Source organism: Aulonocara stuartgranti (genome assembly GCF_965226115.1).
Source record: "Aulonocara stuartgranti genome assembly, chromosome: 19".
Lineage (NCBI taxonomy): Eukaryota > Metazoa > Chordata > Actinopteri > Cichliformes > Cichlidae > Aulonocara > Aulonocara stuartgranti.
Window position 1 is genome coordinate 29,114,984 of NC_138955.1, and position 16,768 is coordinate 29,131,751.

Below are 16,768 nucleotides of genomic sequence, written 5' to 3' on the forward strand. Positions count from 1 at the left end.
ATGGCAGCTGAGAATGTCCCAGTTCTTGCATGGCCAGCATACTCACCGGACATGTCACCCATTGAGCATGTTCGGGATGTGCTTGACCGGCGTATACGACAGCGTGTACCAGTTCCCACGAATATCCAACAACCTCGCACAACCATTGAAGTGGAGTGGACCAACATTCCACAGGCCACAATTGACAATCTGATAGACTCCATGCGACGATGTGTTGCACTGCATGAGGCAAATGGTGGTCACACCAGATACTGACCGGTTCTGGGTCCCCAGACCCCCAATAGCGCAAAAAACTGCACATTCCAGGGTGGCCTTTTGTTGTGGGCAGTCTGAGGTACACCTGTGCACTACTCATGATGTCAGATCAGCATCCTGATGTGGCACACCTGTGAGGTGGGATGGATTATCTCAATATGGCAGATGTGCCCACTACCACACATTTGGACTGATTTGTGACCACTGTTTGGGAGGGATGGTTATATTGTGTATCTGGAATGAATTTTCGGTCTCTACGTCCATCCCATGGGGAATGGGAGCAGTAACAAAGGTGTTGCGTTTATATTTTTGTTGAGTGTATCTAAACTGTGTAGTAGTAATATGAGAAATCAGTAATCTGAGAAATGTAATTTCTCACCCTGACCGGTTGAGGCAGATGGCCGCCCCTCCCTGAGCCTGGTTCTGCCAGAGGTTTCTTCCTGTTAAAAGGGAGTTTTTCCTTCCCACTGTTGCTCATAGGGGGTCATATGATTGTTGGGTTTTTCTCTGTATGTATTATTGTAAGGTTTAACTTATTATGTAAGTGCCTTAAGTTGACTATTGTTGTGATTAAGCACTGAATAAATAATGTCTAAAACTGAAGTTGATACTTGAGGTGGTGTGTGAATGACATTTTGAAAAATTTAAATTGTGTGTGGAAAGACATTTCTTGTAGTTAAGCAAATACTTCAATGAACTCATTTTGTTTGGTAATGGAATAGGATTTAATTTTATCAGAAATCCGTACAGTAATTTTGGCTGTGGATCACAGGGTGCAGAGTGGCGACAGCCTAGATTCATAATCCAGGGAAATATCTGCGTCACCTCTTACAGTTTTCCTGTAATCTGAGCTCAAAGATAAGAATATATAGAGTATAGTACAGTAAATTGTGCAAAGTTTACTATCAATTTTCTAAAAATCCGTACAGTAATTTGGGCTGTGGATCACAGGGTGCAGAGTGGGGGTCACCCAGAGTCATAATCCAGTGAGATATCTGTGTCACCTCTTATAGTTTTCCTGTAATCTGAGCTCAAAGATGAGAATATATAGAGTACAGTAGAGTAAATTGTGCAAAGTTTACTATCAATTTTCTCAAAAACCGTACAGTAATTTTGGCTGTGGATCACAGGGTGAAGAGTGGCGACAGCCTAGAGTCAGAATCCAGTGAAATATCTGCGTCACCTCTTACAGTTTTCCTGTAATCGGAACTCAAAGATGTCAATATGTAGAGTACAGTAAAGCAAAATGGGAAGATTTTACTATCAATTTTCTCAAAAACTGTACAGTAATTTTTGCTGTGGATCACAGGGTGCAGAGTGGGGGTCACCCAGAGTCATAATCCAGTGAAATATCTGCGTCACCTCTTATGGTTTTCCTGTAATCTGAGGTTAAAGACGAGGATATTAAAAGTACAGTAGAGTAAATTGTGCAAAGTTTACTATCAATTTTCTCAAAAACCGTACAGTAATTTTGGCTGTGGATCACAGGGTGCAGAGTGGAGACAGCCTAGATTCATAATCCAGTGAAATATCTGCGTCACCTCTTACAGTTTTCCTGTAATCGGAGATCAAAGATGTCAATATGTAGAGTACAGTAAAGCAAAATGGGAAGATTTTACTATCAATTTTCTCAAAAACTGTACAGTAATTTTGGCTGTGGATCACAGCATGCAGAGTGGGGGTCACCCAGAGTCAGAATCCAGTGAGATATCTGCGTCACCTCTTTCAGTTTTCCTGTAATCTGAGCTCAAAGATGAGGACATTAAAAGTATAGTTGAGTAAATTGGGTAAATTTTATTGTTAATTTTCTCTGAATCATACAGTAATTTGGGCTGTGGATCACAGGGGTGAAAGTGGAGATTAACCAAAACTGGGAGTGGATTGTGAAGTAAAATAGTGTCAGGACAGAAAACACTGCGTTTCTAAGCCAGTCGGCACCTATACCGTAATATGCGTAAGAGTAGTGCAACAACATTTTAGGTGCGGCTGGCGGGGCGGCTAGCTTGACTGCGACTTCGTAAGTGAGGGCTCTGTCACTACCCGATCCGTACCGGAAACCCGATCGGTACCCCGCATGCGCAAATCTTACGTCACTTCCTCTCTTTGCCAACATTGCGACATTCAATATATTTGAATGGTACGGTTAGCGCCCAGTTAGCTCCTAGCATTTCTCAACAGCTCTGCCTCCTTTTCGACTGCCCGGGACATTTAAACAATGGATAATCCGTATACAAAGAAATTCATGCTTTTCTCCTCAACAGAGAGCGTCCCCCGATTGAGCAACAGCGCCGTAAAATAAGAAGAATGGCGCCTAATTACAGAGTTAATAATGCAGACTTTGTAATATCTCACGTGTAGATTCATCAGCCAGATTAAGTGTTTACTGACAATTGACAGTGATAGCGGACATCATCATCACTATTCCAACAATCCTCTCCTCACAGACAAGCATAAACACACTCGACTATCGCTAAATCAGATTTAACACACGTTTGTAATGACGATAATTCAGTTTATAATAGGGTTTATTCGCTCGGTCAGCAGGTGGCGGTATCCTCGTACACTGGGGAGTAAACTGCCATTAAACGAACAGAAGAAGAAGAAAACATCTGCACATGCGCGGTACAGATCGGGTAGACCCGATTTGTACGGTCAGACTTTACACATGCGCAGTAAGGATCGGAGAGTCCTGATCTGTAACTTTCTTTTTATTTTTCGTTTTTGTCTACATCGTACTGAAATGCTTCATTATTGCAAACATTTTAAGATATACTTGTTATTCTTAACATTTTAACAGATACGCTGACCCATAACTATCGTAAAACGCTACGACCGGAAGTAAAAACCTTTCGCGCATGCGGGGTACCGATCGGGTTTCCGGTACGGATCGGGTAGTGACAGGCTCACTTGACCGCAGTTTCTATCCCTGGCTCTCTTTCTCTCTCTCCCCCTCTGGCTGTTCCTGTGCTACTGAGAGTAACTACCGCCCCTCCCCCCTCTGCCCACGTGCAGAGTGAAGCGGAAAAAACGTGCGGGAGAGAGAGAGAGAGAGAGCGAGAGAGAGAGAGAAAGAGAAAAAAACCCGCGTGACGGCTCGCGATAAGGAGCCGGCTCCCGTCGTTCACGTCAAAGAGACGGCTCTAAGAGCCATTTCGTTCGCGAACGACCCATCACTAACACACACACACAACAGCAGCCCCTCTCGCTTGGTTTTTGCATTTGCGCTCGCTAACAACGTGTTGCTGGCGCTCTCAACATTTCTGCCCGTGCGCGCTCAACTCTTTCTCTACACCGTTATATTTGTGCCACAAAAACAGCCAGACAGGACAGGGTTAAAAAAAAAACCCAACCATAAACAAGCAAACGAAAAAAACCCGACAAGGTACCTGTTTGTACTCATGTAACTTTTGAAAGTTAGCTTCATACCTGAGAGCTGGTACCTTCAAACTCTTTCTTCTTTCTTTCTTTCTTTCTGACAGTCGTATTGGCGGTTGGCAAACAATTGAAAGGTGCATTTACCTTCAAATTCATCATCCATGGTGCTTCGAAACTCTCACTAGAACAATCTGCTGCTGTACTCATGATCACATGACATAGATGATTCTGATTGGCTGCTCAAATGCTCATTAGGGGCGGAACATTTTTATAACATTAGTTACCATAGGGCATTGGAGCGTGATGTCACGGGGGTGGGCGTGGAAAGGATTTTGGCCTGATGCGCCATATTATTTTGACCCCGAAAATGGCGCATCAGGCCAAAATCCTTTCCACGCCCACCCCCGTGACATCACGCTCCAATGCCCTATGGTAACTAATGTTATAAAAATGTTCCGCCCCTAATGAGCATTTGAGCAGCCAATCAGAATCATCTATGTCATGTGATCATGAGTACAGCAGCAGATTGTTCTAGTGAGAGTTTCGAAGCACCATGGATGAAGGTAAATGCACCTTTCAATTGTTTGCCAACCGCCAATACGACTGTCAGAAAGAAAGAAAGAAGAAAGAGTTTGAAGGTACCAGCTCTCAGGTATGAAGCTAACTTTCAAAAGTTACATGAGTACAAACAGGTACCTTGTCGGGTTTTTTTCGTTTGCTTGTTTTTGGTTGGTTTTTTTTTTAACCCTGTCCTGTCTGGCTGTTTTTGTGGCACAAATATAACGGTGTAGAGAAAGAGTTGAGCGCGCACGGGCAGAAATGTTGAGAGCGCCAGCAACACGTTGTTAGCGAGCGCAAATGCAAAAACCGAGCGAGAGGGGCTGCTGTTGTGTGTGTGTTAGTGATGGGTCGTTCGCGAACGAAATGGCTCTTAGAGCCGTCTCTTTGACGTGAACGACGGGAGCCGGCTCCTTATCGCGAGCCGTCACGTGGTTTTTTTTCTCTCTCTCTCTCTCGCTCTCTCTCTCGCACGTTTTTCCGCTTCACTCTGCACGTGGGCAGAGGGGGGGAGGGGCGGTAGTTACTCTCAGTAGCACAGGAACAGCCAGAGGGAGAGAGAGAGAAAGAGAGCCAGGGATAGAAAGGTATAGTAATCATCCACAACTATTTTCGGTTGCAGATGATAAAGGATTCAGAAAGTTTATTCATGCGGGCCCATATGACAGAGAATATACATGTTCTTTTTGTTTTCATATTATAATTTATATTTAATTGTGTTGTGGTTTGCAGTGTTTTGTGTTGTTTTCACTTTAAATTTGTAAAAGGAAAAAGATGAAAATTTAAATAGTTAAAAGTTGAAATGTGAATAGTTGATTTTTGTATTATATGATTTATTTATTACATTTTATGTGGATTTTGCAGCAAAATTATCCACACCCACCGCCGCGCTATGAATTGTGGGATATATGGGACCACGAAGCGTGCACCGGACCACGCTTGATATTTGGGGAAATCGACGGCGCATTTGAAGTACGCTTCGAGTTGGGACAGTCGTCACGTGGCGGTGACGTAATCGCACTCAGAATGCGTACTTCAAGCGTGCGGTCTCTGAATTGGGACACAGCCCCAGTCTCCATTTCAACTTGTGTTGAAAGTGCGGACTTCAAATGATATTCTCTTAATTGTGTTAATAGGCCACGTAAAACCAGAGTTATGATTCGAAACAGTACAAACGGTGTTTTCTGAGGACAGCGCTACCAAACACTCTCCGTTGGCGACCAAAATTTTAAAAACAAAATTAAAAAAAAAAAAAAAAAGGATGCATGTCTGCCATTACCTGCCAAAACCGGAAGTAACATAATATTTTGTGGGAAACGTAGTTTTTCCCCTCAGGGCCTTGATGAACCTATACTGGTGGTTTTAAGTTATGTCTGACATATGTCTGTGCAGTTTCTGGGATGCTTAGATCTCAAAATGCACTGTTGGAAATTATTTTATTTTCTATGTTTTGTTTTGTTACTTTTCTAAAAACAGATGGTGATCTTTTCTAAAAGCGATAGGACAGGTGTGGAGGAGAGTGAAGCAAGAGAATGGGTTCCTAAGGTGGGCAAGAAAAATCCAGCTAAGTTTCTGTAAATATGTTGTTTTCAAACATCCATGGAAAATGAGCAAAATATATATTTTTCTGCTCTAATAACAGTCTGTGAGCTCATCTGAAGATGATGGGACAGATGACTGGAAACCCACACAGGATGAATCTGAAGGCTATTCAGAAGAGGAGGAAGAACAAGAACGTAAAAGGATTCCTAAGGTAGCCATGAAAAACAAAACTGGGTGTCCTATGCCACAAAGAGAGGTGAAATTCATCCTCAGTTTCACTGCTTCCACAATCAATCCATCAAAAATTAGCCAAACATATTGTTGTCTTCTCTTAAAACAGATGGTGGCAGCATCTGAAGAGGATGGGACACATGATAGCAGACCCACACAAGATGAATCTAAAGATGATTCAAAGGATGAAGCAGAACATTTGGGACAAATGATTCACAAAGTGGCCATGGAAAAGGTAAAATTTGTCCTCTGTTTCAATGCATTCAACAAAATATGTCTTTGTATTCTTCTACGTCAGATGGTCAGCTCATATGAAATATGCAAGGAGTAAAGGTATTGAAGGTACATGAGTTTAAATACCTGGAGTCAAGCATCCAAAGCAACAAGCAGTGCAAGGCCAGGCAGGGGGTGGCAGGGCTCAAGATGCTAAGATTTTGTTTGGGAGTGACCAGAATGGAGAAGATTAGAAATGAGTGCATCAGAGAGACAGCTCATGTTGGGTGGTTTGGAGACAAAGTTAGAGAGGCAAAGCTGACATGATTTGGACATATGTAGAAGAGGCATAGTGAATATATTGTTCCATATGGAGCTGCCAGGCAGGAGGGAAAGAGCAAGCCCTTAGAAGAAGTTTGTGGATGTAGTGATGGAGGATATAGATAGGGTTGGTATGAACGAGGAGGCGGCTATGGATAGAATAAGATGGAGGCAGATGATCCACTGTAGTGACCTCTAAAGGGAGGAGCCAGAAGAAGAAGAAGAACTCAGCTTATTCGAAGAGGATGGAACATGATGGGAAACCTCCACCAGATAAATTCAAAGACAATTCAGAAAAGATGTGTTTGAGGAAGAGGTGAGTTAGCTGCAGTCCATTTTTAGTGAGGTCATGAGGAGGAGTAGAAAGCTGCAGTAAATCTAATGATCGTGCTGGTGTATGTATAATACCAGCAGTGAGTTCTGAGGACTTGGACGGTCCAAAAACTATTTGCTAACAAATCAGCACAGGCACTTATAGTGGTGCACTATTACAAAATGCTTTTACTCACAAATAGTGGGCTAAAGTTCATTCCTTCCCGTTTGATTTGTTTCTAAAACCATAAATACCAACATGAAACTGGTTTATAATTTTTTTCTTCTTCTTGCATTTCTGTGTGTTATATGTACAGGACAGGGAAACGGCGATGAGCTCATTACGATTACAACACCAAATTCCAGTTGTTACATAACAAATCTGAACATTACATCTAGATGAGCTAAAGTAACCTTGTTTTTCTTTGTCGATCATCATTTTTCAGATGCAGCAGGCCTATGTAAGCCAAGACAAAGCAATGACTGTGAATAAGAGTTCAGAAAAAAGGGTGATTCACCAAACCAGATGCTTGAAGAGGCTCACTTTTCATCAGTCAACTCTCTTTGAAGACACGATACCAAGATCTGGTAACTGGAAACCAGCAGCTGTAGTAAAAATACACAAATTCAAAGAACTTTAAGGTGGAGTGGTATTTATTTATTTCTCATATGGTCTTAGATAACAACAAGAAAGACCAAAGTGGAATGTCATCTGCAGCAATAATAACCTCAGGTAAATATTAACATTATATTGCACAATATGAACAATGTTAAGTTAATCAGTAAGTAAATGATTATTTTCTTAAAATAAAGAACAACTGGAGGAGAAAGAGATACAAGAAGAGTCTCTGGAGAAGATGAAGAGTGAAGACAAAGAAGGGAAGAGAAAAGAAAAAGTACAGCAGGAGCCTCTGGAGAAGATGAGCGGCAAAAGGCAAAGGAAGGAAGAAAAGATACAGGCAGAGCCTCTGGAGAAGATGAGCGGCAAAAGGCAAAGGAAGGAAGAAAAGATACAGGCAGAGCCTCTGGAGAAGATGAAGAGTGAAGCCAAAGTAGGAAAGAGAAAAGAAAAAGTACAGCAGGAGCCTCTGGAGAAGATGAGTGAAGGGGGAAAGGACTCTGAAAATAAGGTGCAATTTATTCCATTGCTCCCAGTAAGCCCAAGAAATGCCTTATTTGAGGGCTTTTGCATTGTATTTGTTTTTGAAGATCCCACAATCTATACATTCAACAAAATATGTCTTTGTATTCTTCTACGTCACATGGTCAGCTCATATGTATGGAACACCAGGACTGCCATAATGAATTAATTAAATACACCATTAGATAATTAATTAAATGTGGCAATAATTAATTAAAGAGAAGATTTAGAAGAAGATTAGAAATGAGTGATGATGGGAAACCTCCACCAGATAAATTTAAAGACAACTGAGAAAAGATGAGTTTAAGGAAGAGGTGAGTTAGTTCCAGTCCATTTTTAGTGAGGTCATGAGGAGGAGTAGTAGTGGGTTTCGTACACAAGATGAATTCAAAGACAGTATATATATTCAAAGAAATATAAAGGTCAAATCAAAAGTAGTCAGAATTACTAACAGTACTGCAGATAATTTATTTTCATTGGCATTTGTAAATATTAAGTAAGAGTAAGACAAAAAATAAAACTTTTTTAGTAGTTGTATGCGTCTTCTTTTTGTGTACAGGGGGCGTTCGTGAGCAGTGAGTTGCCGCAGAGGACAGAGGAACGGCAACAGGTTGCTGTCGCCTCAAAGTCTCAAAGGCATCACTATGTCAGAAATGGACACAAGTGTCCCATATGTGGACGTGTATATGCTGACTTCATCTACAGTTCACAGGGTGAGTAACGTGATCCCGCTGTGACACGCCTCCCTGCAGCAGCCATGTTGGTGACTCTGTCTCACATTATTTCAGATCAGAGTTTCCAGACCTCCGGAGTTTACAGCGCCACTGAGACCTCCACCAATCAGGTAAGAGCTGACCTCTGCCTCTGTCTCCTGTTAGTGTGATGCAGGTCAGCATAATGTTGCACATGAAAATTGGTTTGAAATTTGCACGTGTGAAGAGGTCATGTGATCAGTGACCCCATGAAGCTGTAATCAGTCTGTTTCTATTTTATTTTGAAAGGATGAGCAGGAAGGAGGCGTGGCTGACTCTCCCACGAGATCAGACGTGAACTTCAGCTACAGCCAGCAGGTACGTCCCGCAGCGTAGCTTGAAGGTGACATCATCGCGTGTGTGACAGCGGTGCCAGGGTAGCTCAGTGGTTGGCGCTGCTGCCTCACAGTCTGAGCGTCTCGTTTCAGACCCGGGGAAGTTCAACTTCCTGCTTCAGACTTCAGGAGAATATTGTTGCGACCGCGCCACAGACTGCAGCTGCCATCTCTGCTCCGCCTCGTCTCGGTGGGCGGCGATAAGCTGGACAGAGAACAGCTCTAAACATTGTTCGTCCAATCAAAAACCTGTACAGCAGGCCTAAAGCGCCTGTCCAACGTCATCCTCCAGAGGTCGCAACCTCTGAAGGTAATGGTGCTTGGACTTTGAGCACTTCCTGTTCCTGTGACGCGCCGAGCTCTCTTCTTCTCTTGGTTTTGGTCTAACGGCAGTCGGGACAAAGTCTGAGTGTGTATTTCCTGTTTCTGTTCAAAAACATAAACGCATTCATTCCTTTCTTCATACGGGAACAGGGATATCTGCATCTGACTGAAAGGAGTATTCCTTTTTCTCTTATGTCCATCACACTTTTTCTAGGATAGACTACTTGACTAGTATTGCATGTGCCTGTGAATACCGTGCCATAGTTATATCAGACCACGCCCCTTTAATTCTGACTGGCTATGCCTGACTTACCTAGAACAGACAGGAGTTGGCGTTTTAACCCCACACTACTATCTGATCAGTGTGTTGAGCAGTATGTGTAGACTGCAGAGTCCTCCAGTATTACTTCAATTTGGGCATCCAGGTAAGAGACACCTGAACAGTAAACAGCAGTCTTTGAAGCGGCGCTGACAGGTGAAGGTGAGACGCCTGAATGAACTCACGGAGCATCACAGAATGTTGATTCTGTTCTGGACGTTTTCAGTGGGAGAAACCTTTCGTTATCATCCAGGTGATCCTTCAGTCTCAGCTGACTGCAGGTTTCCAACCTATAAACGGGACATAATGACTGAAACTAGCTCAGCTCCTCCACTGGCAGATCTGTTTTAGCAGCAGAAGTCTGAGTGCACCTGAGTCACTTGCAGGTGTGGTAAACATCTTCCAAGGGCACTCTGATCACCTGGGTCCTGTGGAGGTCATGTGACTGGTGTTCCTCTCCTTTAACCTGTGGCTGCCGTTTCAAAGAGACACACGTTTCCTTCAGGTTCTTTGAATGTTTATAGATGATTCTGCAGGTGTTTCAGGTTCAGGTGATGACATGATGCTGTGAATTTGTCATGTGACCGTCATGTGACCATCTGTCTCCTCAGTGGTACCATCAGAGCTGCTGGAAGCAACAGCAGCAGCTGTATCCCGCCTCCTCACCTGAGACTGCCTACCCCTACCAGCCCTACACGCCCTACCTGGGCCAGGAGCCCCCTCTGCACGGTAAGAGTGATCGGTTCCAGCAGGTGGTGCTGCACTTCCTCCACCTGTATACAAAAGATGCAAGTTTCATCTTTTAGCTGAGCCTTCACTTCCGTAGCGAAGCCTTTCACAATAAAACAGTGCGATCAGGTAGGAGGCAACTGTGGGGAACACATGACTAACAGGAAGATGTGTGCAGTGATGTCATTACAGCATGGATGGTCCCTCAGGTGTTTTAATTTAAGCTCCACCCCCTTTACTGTGACTTGATCTGTCCCATCTTCCGTCCCCAGCTGCCTCCCAGCCGTTCTCTGAGACTGGGCGGATCTCCCATCAGCCCGCCAGCTCCTACCCAGAATCCTCCAGGTCTGCAGATGGACAGACAGAGGGACGCAACGGCGGTCAGTACTTTACCTTTACCTTTGGAGTGCACACGCTGCCAAAACAGGAAGTGTTTGTCAATAAAACAGTGTAGAAGTGCCGGAGGTCAGCAGGTCTGTTGGTGAAGCTTTACAGCTGCATAATGGTGAGAGTGGCGCAATGAGGACGGAAGGGTGGGGCAAACCCTACACCATCCAGCTGTCACATTCCTGTACCCAATGACTACTGTATTGTTATTAAGGTGAAATTTGACCGGATGAACATAGCAAACAGGCGTGGCAACAGACAGGAAGTGCGGTGCAGTAATTCTGGAGTCAGATGAAGGCAGAAGCACAATGGGCCAATTGCAGGCGCTGTTAGTCATTGGTCAGGTCACATGATTAGTGTGCCTCCACATTAAAACCCAAATTTTCTGCATTATAAACGAATTTACTTTGAAAATAAAGGCATGTGGTTTGTCTCCTCAGGTGTCTCCATGGAAAGCTCCTCCTCCATCAGTCCTACTCCTCCAGGCTCCGCCCCCTCCTCTGCTCTCCTCTACCCAGATCAGTCGCCCCTCCCTCCTCTCCCACTGCTCCACCTGCCATATGAAGCTCCACCCCCAAGCACCTACCTGACTACAGCCCCTGCACCTCCTCTTCCACATCCCGCCCACCACCCTCACCACTCTTCCTACCACCCATACAGGCCAATATCGACTGGAGGCCACGTTCTCATGTTGTTGGATACATTGCTGCCCCGCCCCCTCACCACACAGACACACTCTACATCCCACCCACTATGTAACGTGCATATTAGCTCAAGGCTAAAACCCCTTTTGTTTTGAATTAGTGGTAACATTATTATGAACACTTTTCCTGCAGCAAGACTTTCAAAATTAAAGTTAGGATTTAAAGGTAAATATTGGCTGGATGTTAATGGATGTTGCTGTTGGTTAAAATTCATGTTGTGACAGCCAATATGAGGTGGTGGGTGTGACCAGTCCCTATTTGTGGAGGGATCTTTGTGTTGATGTTTTGTTTTTTGGGTTTTGGGTGAATAAAGTTTGTTTCACCAGCAGATGGCGTTTTTGCTTCATCACATGACTATTGTCCAGCTAACAGTCCCAAACATCAACTTCCTGTTTTTTATGCTTTGAGCAAACAGGAAGTAAAATAATAAAGCCAGAAAGGTGCGATTCTCCACAGGACGTGAGAGATGGGGATCAGAGGGGAGTTACAGGTGATAGGTCGTCATCTCTGGCGAGGGGGCAGCGCCTCAGTGTGTCAGTTTGAGCTCTCAGGTAGAAAACTCTCACCTGTGCAGGTTAGGGGTGAGTGTGATTCATAGCAGCAGAAAATTTGAGAGCTTTGGAGGCTGACTCTGATTTTCTTAGTTTCCATGGAAACTAAAATCAATAAAGGCATTTTTTTCCATTACAGCTGCTGTGACACTGAAGTTCAGTAAGTAATCTGATTACACTGAGACAAAGGTTGATGGATGTTTGAACGACTACTTTGTCCAGACCTGTGATGAGCAGCGAAGCCTGAGACGACTCCCCCCACCCCCACTGAGTCGCCTGTTGTCATTTTTAAACCTTTATTGACACAGGAAGTGGCGTCACAGCCAAGAATAGAAACGCGGTGATGGAGGGACGTCCCTCAGCCCAGGAACTCTTTATCTGGATTTGCTTATGGTGACATCATCATTCGGGATGAGCTCACGTGGATGTAGCTGCTCCATCCACCGCCGCTTGTTTCATAGAGAAAAGCGCCACAGGTTGTATGAAAATCTGCAGATGGCGTGTTGACTCAGCCTGATACATGTTTAAATTATACTGTATGTGTATTGATCACTGTGGGTTTTTATAGATCTGATTGGTTAACGGGTGCTGGTTTCATACCTGCTGATAAGTTACCATGGTAACTTTTGATAGGAAGCACCTTCAGAAAAGCCTGAGTTACGTGCAGTTACCTGGATTAGAGGTCGGTTTGTGTGCTTATCCATTTGTTTTGTTGATGGAACCATGAATTCTGCAGTTTACCATCCTCTGGTTTAGTCAAAGTCCTGACGGCTTCATGCTCTAAAACCCTCCAGTGTGACTGAATTACAACAATTCTGCACAGACTGTTTTCTAAAACAGCGAGAGAACAATGAGCAGAACAGCAAGCATAGCAAAATATTACCTTTTAATTTCAGTGTAACATACAGCCGCCTGATAACAGCACCACAGGTAGGTTATTTACACAAACACTGGACGTTTGGAAGGTGCCCTTATTAACCCACCGGCAACAGTTGCCGTTTTAACCCCCACACATCAACAAAATTAAACATACAGTCAGTAGGACAAGTCTAAGGAGTGAAATGCATTCACTTATTTTGCTGCGAAAAATCTGGGATTAGACGGGTTCCATCATTTCAAAGAAACAAAGAACTGGACAGGTTGGACTTTTATCGAGCTGCTGTGAAGCCTCTGGTGCTCCGGGATGACGGCCCCAGGAGCTCAGATCATTGGTCTGACCCCCACCCCACCCTCAGAGATGGAAGACCTCGCTCGACCCCAAAAATCAGGTGTGCTGATGACATCACAGTGACCTGATCTGAGGTCAGCGCCACCGCTCTGATCACAGATCAATGATCAGCTGTAAAAACCAAAGTACTATGACAGAGAAGTAGCTCCAGCATCGGCCTCAGTGCCCGGGTAGGTTACGTATGTGTTGTCACGGGAACAGTTTTGCTGGGATCTCTATGGTCCAGAGGTCGCGACCTCCCAGAGCTCTCAGTGGGGCCTTCAGCCAGCGAGGGTTGGACAGGTTAGTCAGGTGCTTCTCCTGCAGACCAATCAGCACGGCCGACTGCTCCAGGCACTGTAGGTCCTTCCCCTGGAGGGAGGCGGGGCAAAGCCAGGTCTGGCCCACATCCACCAATCCTAAAAGAGACCACAGGGTTCGTTCAGGGATGTGTAAATGTGGCAGAGTAAATAGTGATTCTAACCTGCCACCACGCCGCGGCCGAACCGCTCCCCGGACTCCAGAAGTGCCTCAATCTGTCCATCCCCAGCAGGCCGCTTAGCACCGCCCACCACTCCAACCCCTCCCAGTCACGCTGAGCCACGTGGACCGCCAGCGTCTGGTTCTCCAGTGGAGCGAGCAGCGGCCTCCAGCGGCTCTCCACCGTCTTTACCCCGTCCAGAACCAGGCCGGCATACGGCTGCCGGTGTTCCAGATCTACTGGCGTTTAGATCAACTGGCGTTGGTCGAACAGATGTGTGGCAGTCTTGCGTTTCAGTAGCTCCTACCGACAAACCAGCAAAAAAAAGCCAAATGTGTCATCTGTGACACTTGTGAGGTTGTCTCAAACACACTCCGTCAGTCTTGATGCTGTTGAACAACAAAATGTTTAAAAATGTGGCGAGTTTACCTGGTGATATCCTCGTGCGCCACGCGATCGCGAAAACAGCAAACAATTAACACCATGCCGTTGTTGTTCACGGGACAGCAAGAGTAAACGATCGGGAGACTCTTGTCGTCGTTATCGTTCCCCTCGCACGGTTTATTTCTCCGAATTCAGCGTTTTTGCTTCACAACTACAGCGTGCAGTTTACTTTGTGCACTAACATGGAGTCGAGTCAACCAGCGCCACCTCTGGCCAAGTGCCACAGCCTACAGCCAGATCAACCTGTGACACACATCTGCACCACGTTTGAATTCGTGTCATGCACATTTGTACCTTTCAATTGTGTCTGTTTGTGCGTCATGCAAATAAACCTTTGGAAAGAATGAAATGATATCATATATTCCTTATTGGCCTACATTTGTACAAAATTCCAAATTATATACACAAAGTCATAGAAATCACCACTCCAATTGGTCATCATGATTTTAATATTCTCTTTTTCCATAACAATGAAATACACCTTGGACAAATATGACACATCAATATTTCATTAGTGTTGTCACATCACATCCTGTAAGCATCGTCTGTCTGTGTCTTTTCCCTGAAAATGAATATTTCCAGCCAATATAGGCAATTCATCAACATGGCTGGAGTTATATACAGTCTGTATAAGTGTGGTTAATCTAATGAAGATTTGTAAGGAGACGGCAGTTACTGTGAATTCACAGCAGTTACACAGTGATTAGTAATAAACAGCCAGTGAGAGTGAGTGGATATGACTGTTCCCACCACTAACACATGACCATAGGCCACTACTAGATTAACTTGTGACACATCTGCACCTGCTGCTATGATCACATTGAGTAGAGGCTGAGTGGCTGCACTTACCCCTGGTACATCCAAATCTACCCACAAACATGTTGAAAGATGCAATGCCAGCAATGTGGATTGTCAACACTGAAAACAATCAGTAAGCAAAGACAACAGGGATCATTTGTTTCTGTTTATTTAGCACCCACAACATTTGTAGTCGCCTTCTGCACAGGGGAAGTCCACACACACCGTGTGGTACCACTTTCCACAGAAGGTGCAATCTGCAAGATTGAATGAGATTGTCAGGGTCATTGTCTGACTGTTTATTACTAATCACTGTGTAACTGCTGTACATTCACAGTAACTGCCATCTCCTTATAAATGTTTATTAGATTGACCACACTTATGCAGACTGTATATCACAACCAACTCTAACATGTTTGTTTGCAGAGGGCAGACACAGACAGACTACGCTAACGACATGTGATGTTACAACACTGGTGAAATATTAGTGTGTTCACGACATTTTTCGTATGGGCAAAAGTATTGATATCAGGATGGTGATTCTTATGTGTATGTCATTTGGCATTTTGTACAAATGTAGGCTGATAATAAATACATGATATCATTTCATTCATTTCAAAGGTTTATTTGCATGACGCACAAACAGACACAATTGAAAGGTACAAATGTGCATGACACGAATTCAAACGTGGTGCAGATGTGTGTCACAGGTTGATCTGGCTGTAGGCTGTGGCACTTGGCCAGAGGTGGCGCTGGTTGACTCGACTCCATGTTAGTGCACAAAGTAAACTGCACGCTGTAGTTGTGAAGCAAAAACGCTGAATTCGGAGAAATAAACCGTGCGAGGGGAACGATAACGACGACAAGAGTCTCCCGATCGTTTACTCTTGCTGTCCTGTGAACAACAACGGCGTGGTGTTACTTGTTTGCTGTTTTCGCGATCGCGTCACGCATGAGGATATCACCAGGTAAACTCGCCACATTTTTAAACATTTTGTTGTTCAACAGCATCAAGACTGACGGAGTGTGTTTGAGACAACCTCACAAGTGTCACAGATGACACATTTGGCGTTTTTTTGCTGGTTTGTCGGTAGCAGCTCCTGAAACGCAAGACTGCCACACATCTGTTCGACCAACGCCAGTTGATCTAAACGCCAGTAGATCTGGAACACCGGAACAACAGGCACGGCACCTGCACCGCCATGTCTGCAAAACAAGCGCACCCAAACAGGACGCACTTTTCAGAGGTATGAAACATTTTCAGGGTTTTTTTTAGCCCCTTTTGCATTAGTGCCTGCTCGACTCGCCACAACTCGACTACACTGGGTTTCCACTATAACCAATACCATCTAATATGGGTGCTCGTTGTTATAGCAACGTGTAATCTTAATTAAAATGTGACATGAATGCGGGGGCTGTTTGTCAGATTCCGGGAGCATGGCGTTGTTTCTTGGAGCAAACCGTCCTAGTGTACATTCCTGCGGTCACACAATAATTCCAGCAGAAATTTAAGTAGATAGGGCGGGTTGCCACTTAATTTTGTGTTGTGCACATGCGCAGAAACAACAGGTAGGATGGTTTGTGAGGTCGCATGGATTCCCAGAACACATTTCTCTCATTTTTTTGTGAAGTAGATGTTCTCATGACCTATCGAGTGATGCCACTGACCAGCCAATCAGTGGCATGCTGTCCGATGACGTAATAGTTTAATACCTGCTCGGATCGCTTGGAACCCGTCCGAGCAGGTACTAAAGCAGTACCAGGAACTAGTGATGTGACGTTCTGTGTC

General features: G+C 44.4%; 2 protein-coding genes and 1 pseudogene across 9 annotated transcripts in view; 1 reads left to right on the forward strand and 2 right to left on the reverse strand.

The window, feature by feature from the left end:
- The window catches only part of LOC309695567 (uncharacterized protein), a 28,640-nt gene extending 24,724 nt beyond the window's left edge, over positions 1-3,916 (reverse strand). For 4 of the 6 annotated variants that reach the window (XM_082516298.1, XM_082516297.1, XM_082516295.1 and 1 more), the window contains exon 1: positions 3,682-3,915. In XM_082516298.1, coding sequence (XP_082372424.1) covers positions 3,682-3,837 — 156 coding nt within the window. In that variant the 5' untranslated portion in view covers positions 3,838-3,915. Of the gene's footprint in view, positions 1-3,681 lie in introns of all 6 variants that reach the window. The other 2 variants (XM_082516296.1, XM_082516299.1) reach the window with 2 other exon arrangements.
- A 124-nt stretch (positions 3,917-4,040) lies between these two features.
- On the forward strand, positions 4,041-11,826 carry LOC309695008 (uncharacterized protein). Of its 2 annotated transcripts, none has more exons than XM_082515368.1 (13): positions 4,041-4,282; positions 5,665-5,733; positions 5,831-5,986; positions 6,071-6,196; positions 7,254-7,395; positions 7,487-7,540; positions 7,621-7,937; positions 8,508-8,661; positions 8,737-8,792; positions 8,950-9,018; positions 10,290-10,407; positions 10,680-10,787; positions 11,235-11,826. In XM_082515368.1, the coding sequence occupies exons 1-13, from the start codon at positions 4,184-4,186 to the stop codon at positions 11,591-11,593; spliced, it is 1,827 nt and encodes a 608-aa protein (XP_082371494.1). In that variant the 5' UTR covers positions 4,041-4,183; the 3' UTR covers positions 11,594-11,826. The 2 variants fall into 2 exon arrangements, with proteins under 2 accessions (XP_082371494.1, XP_082371495.1); XM_082515369.1 differs by having other exon boundaries at positions 4,041-4,193.
- A 1,092-nt stretch (positions 11,827-12,918) lies between these two features.
- On the reverse strand, positions 12,919-13,977 carry LOC309695963 (EOLA-like protein; annotated as a pseudogene). Its single transcript has 2 exons — positions 13,741-13,977; positions 12,919-13,675 (listed from the first exon to the last, which is right to left on the reverse strand). The product of its transcript is annotated as an EOLA-like protein (transcript).
- Between the last annotated feature and the right edge of the window lie 2,791 nt (positions 13,978-16,768).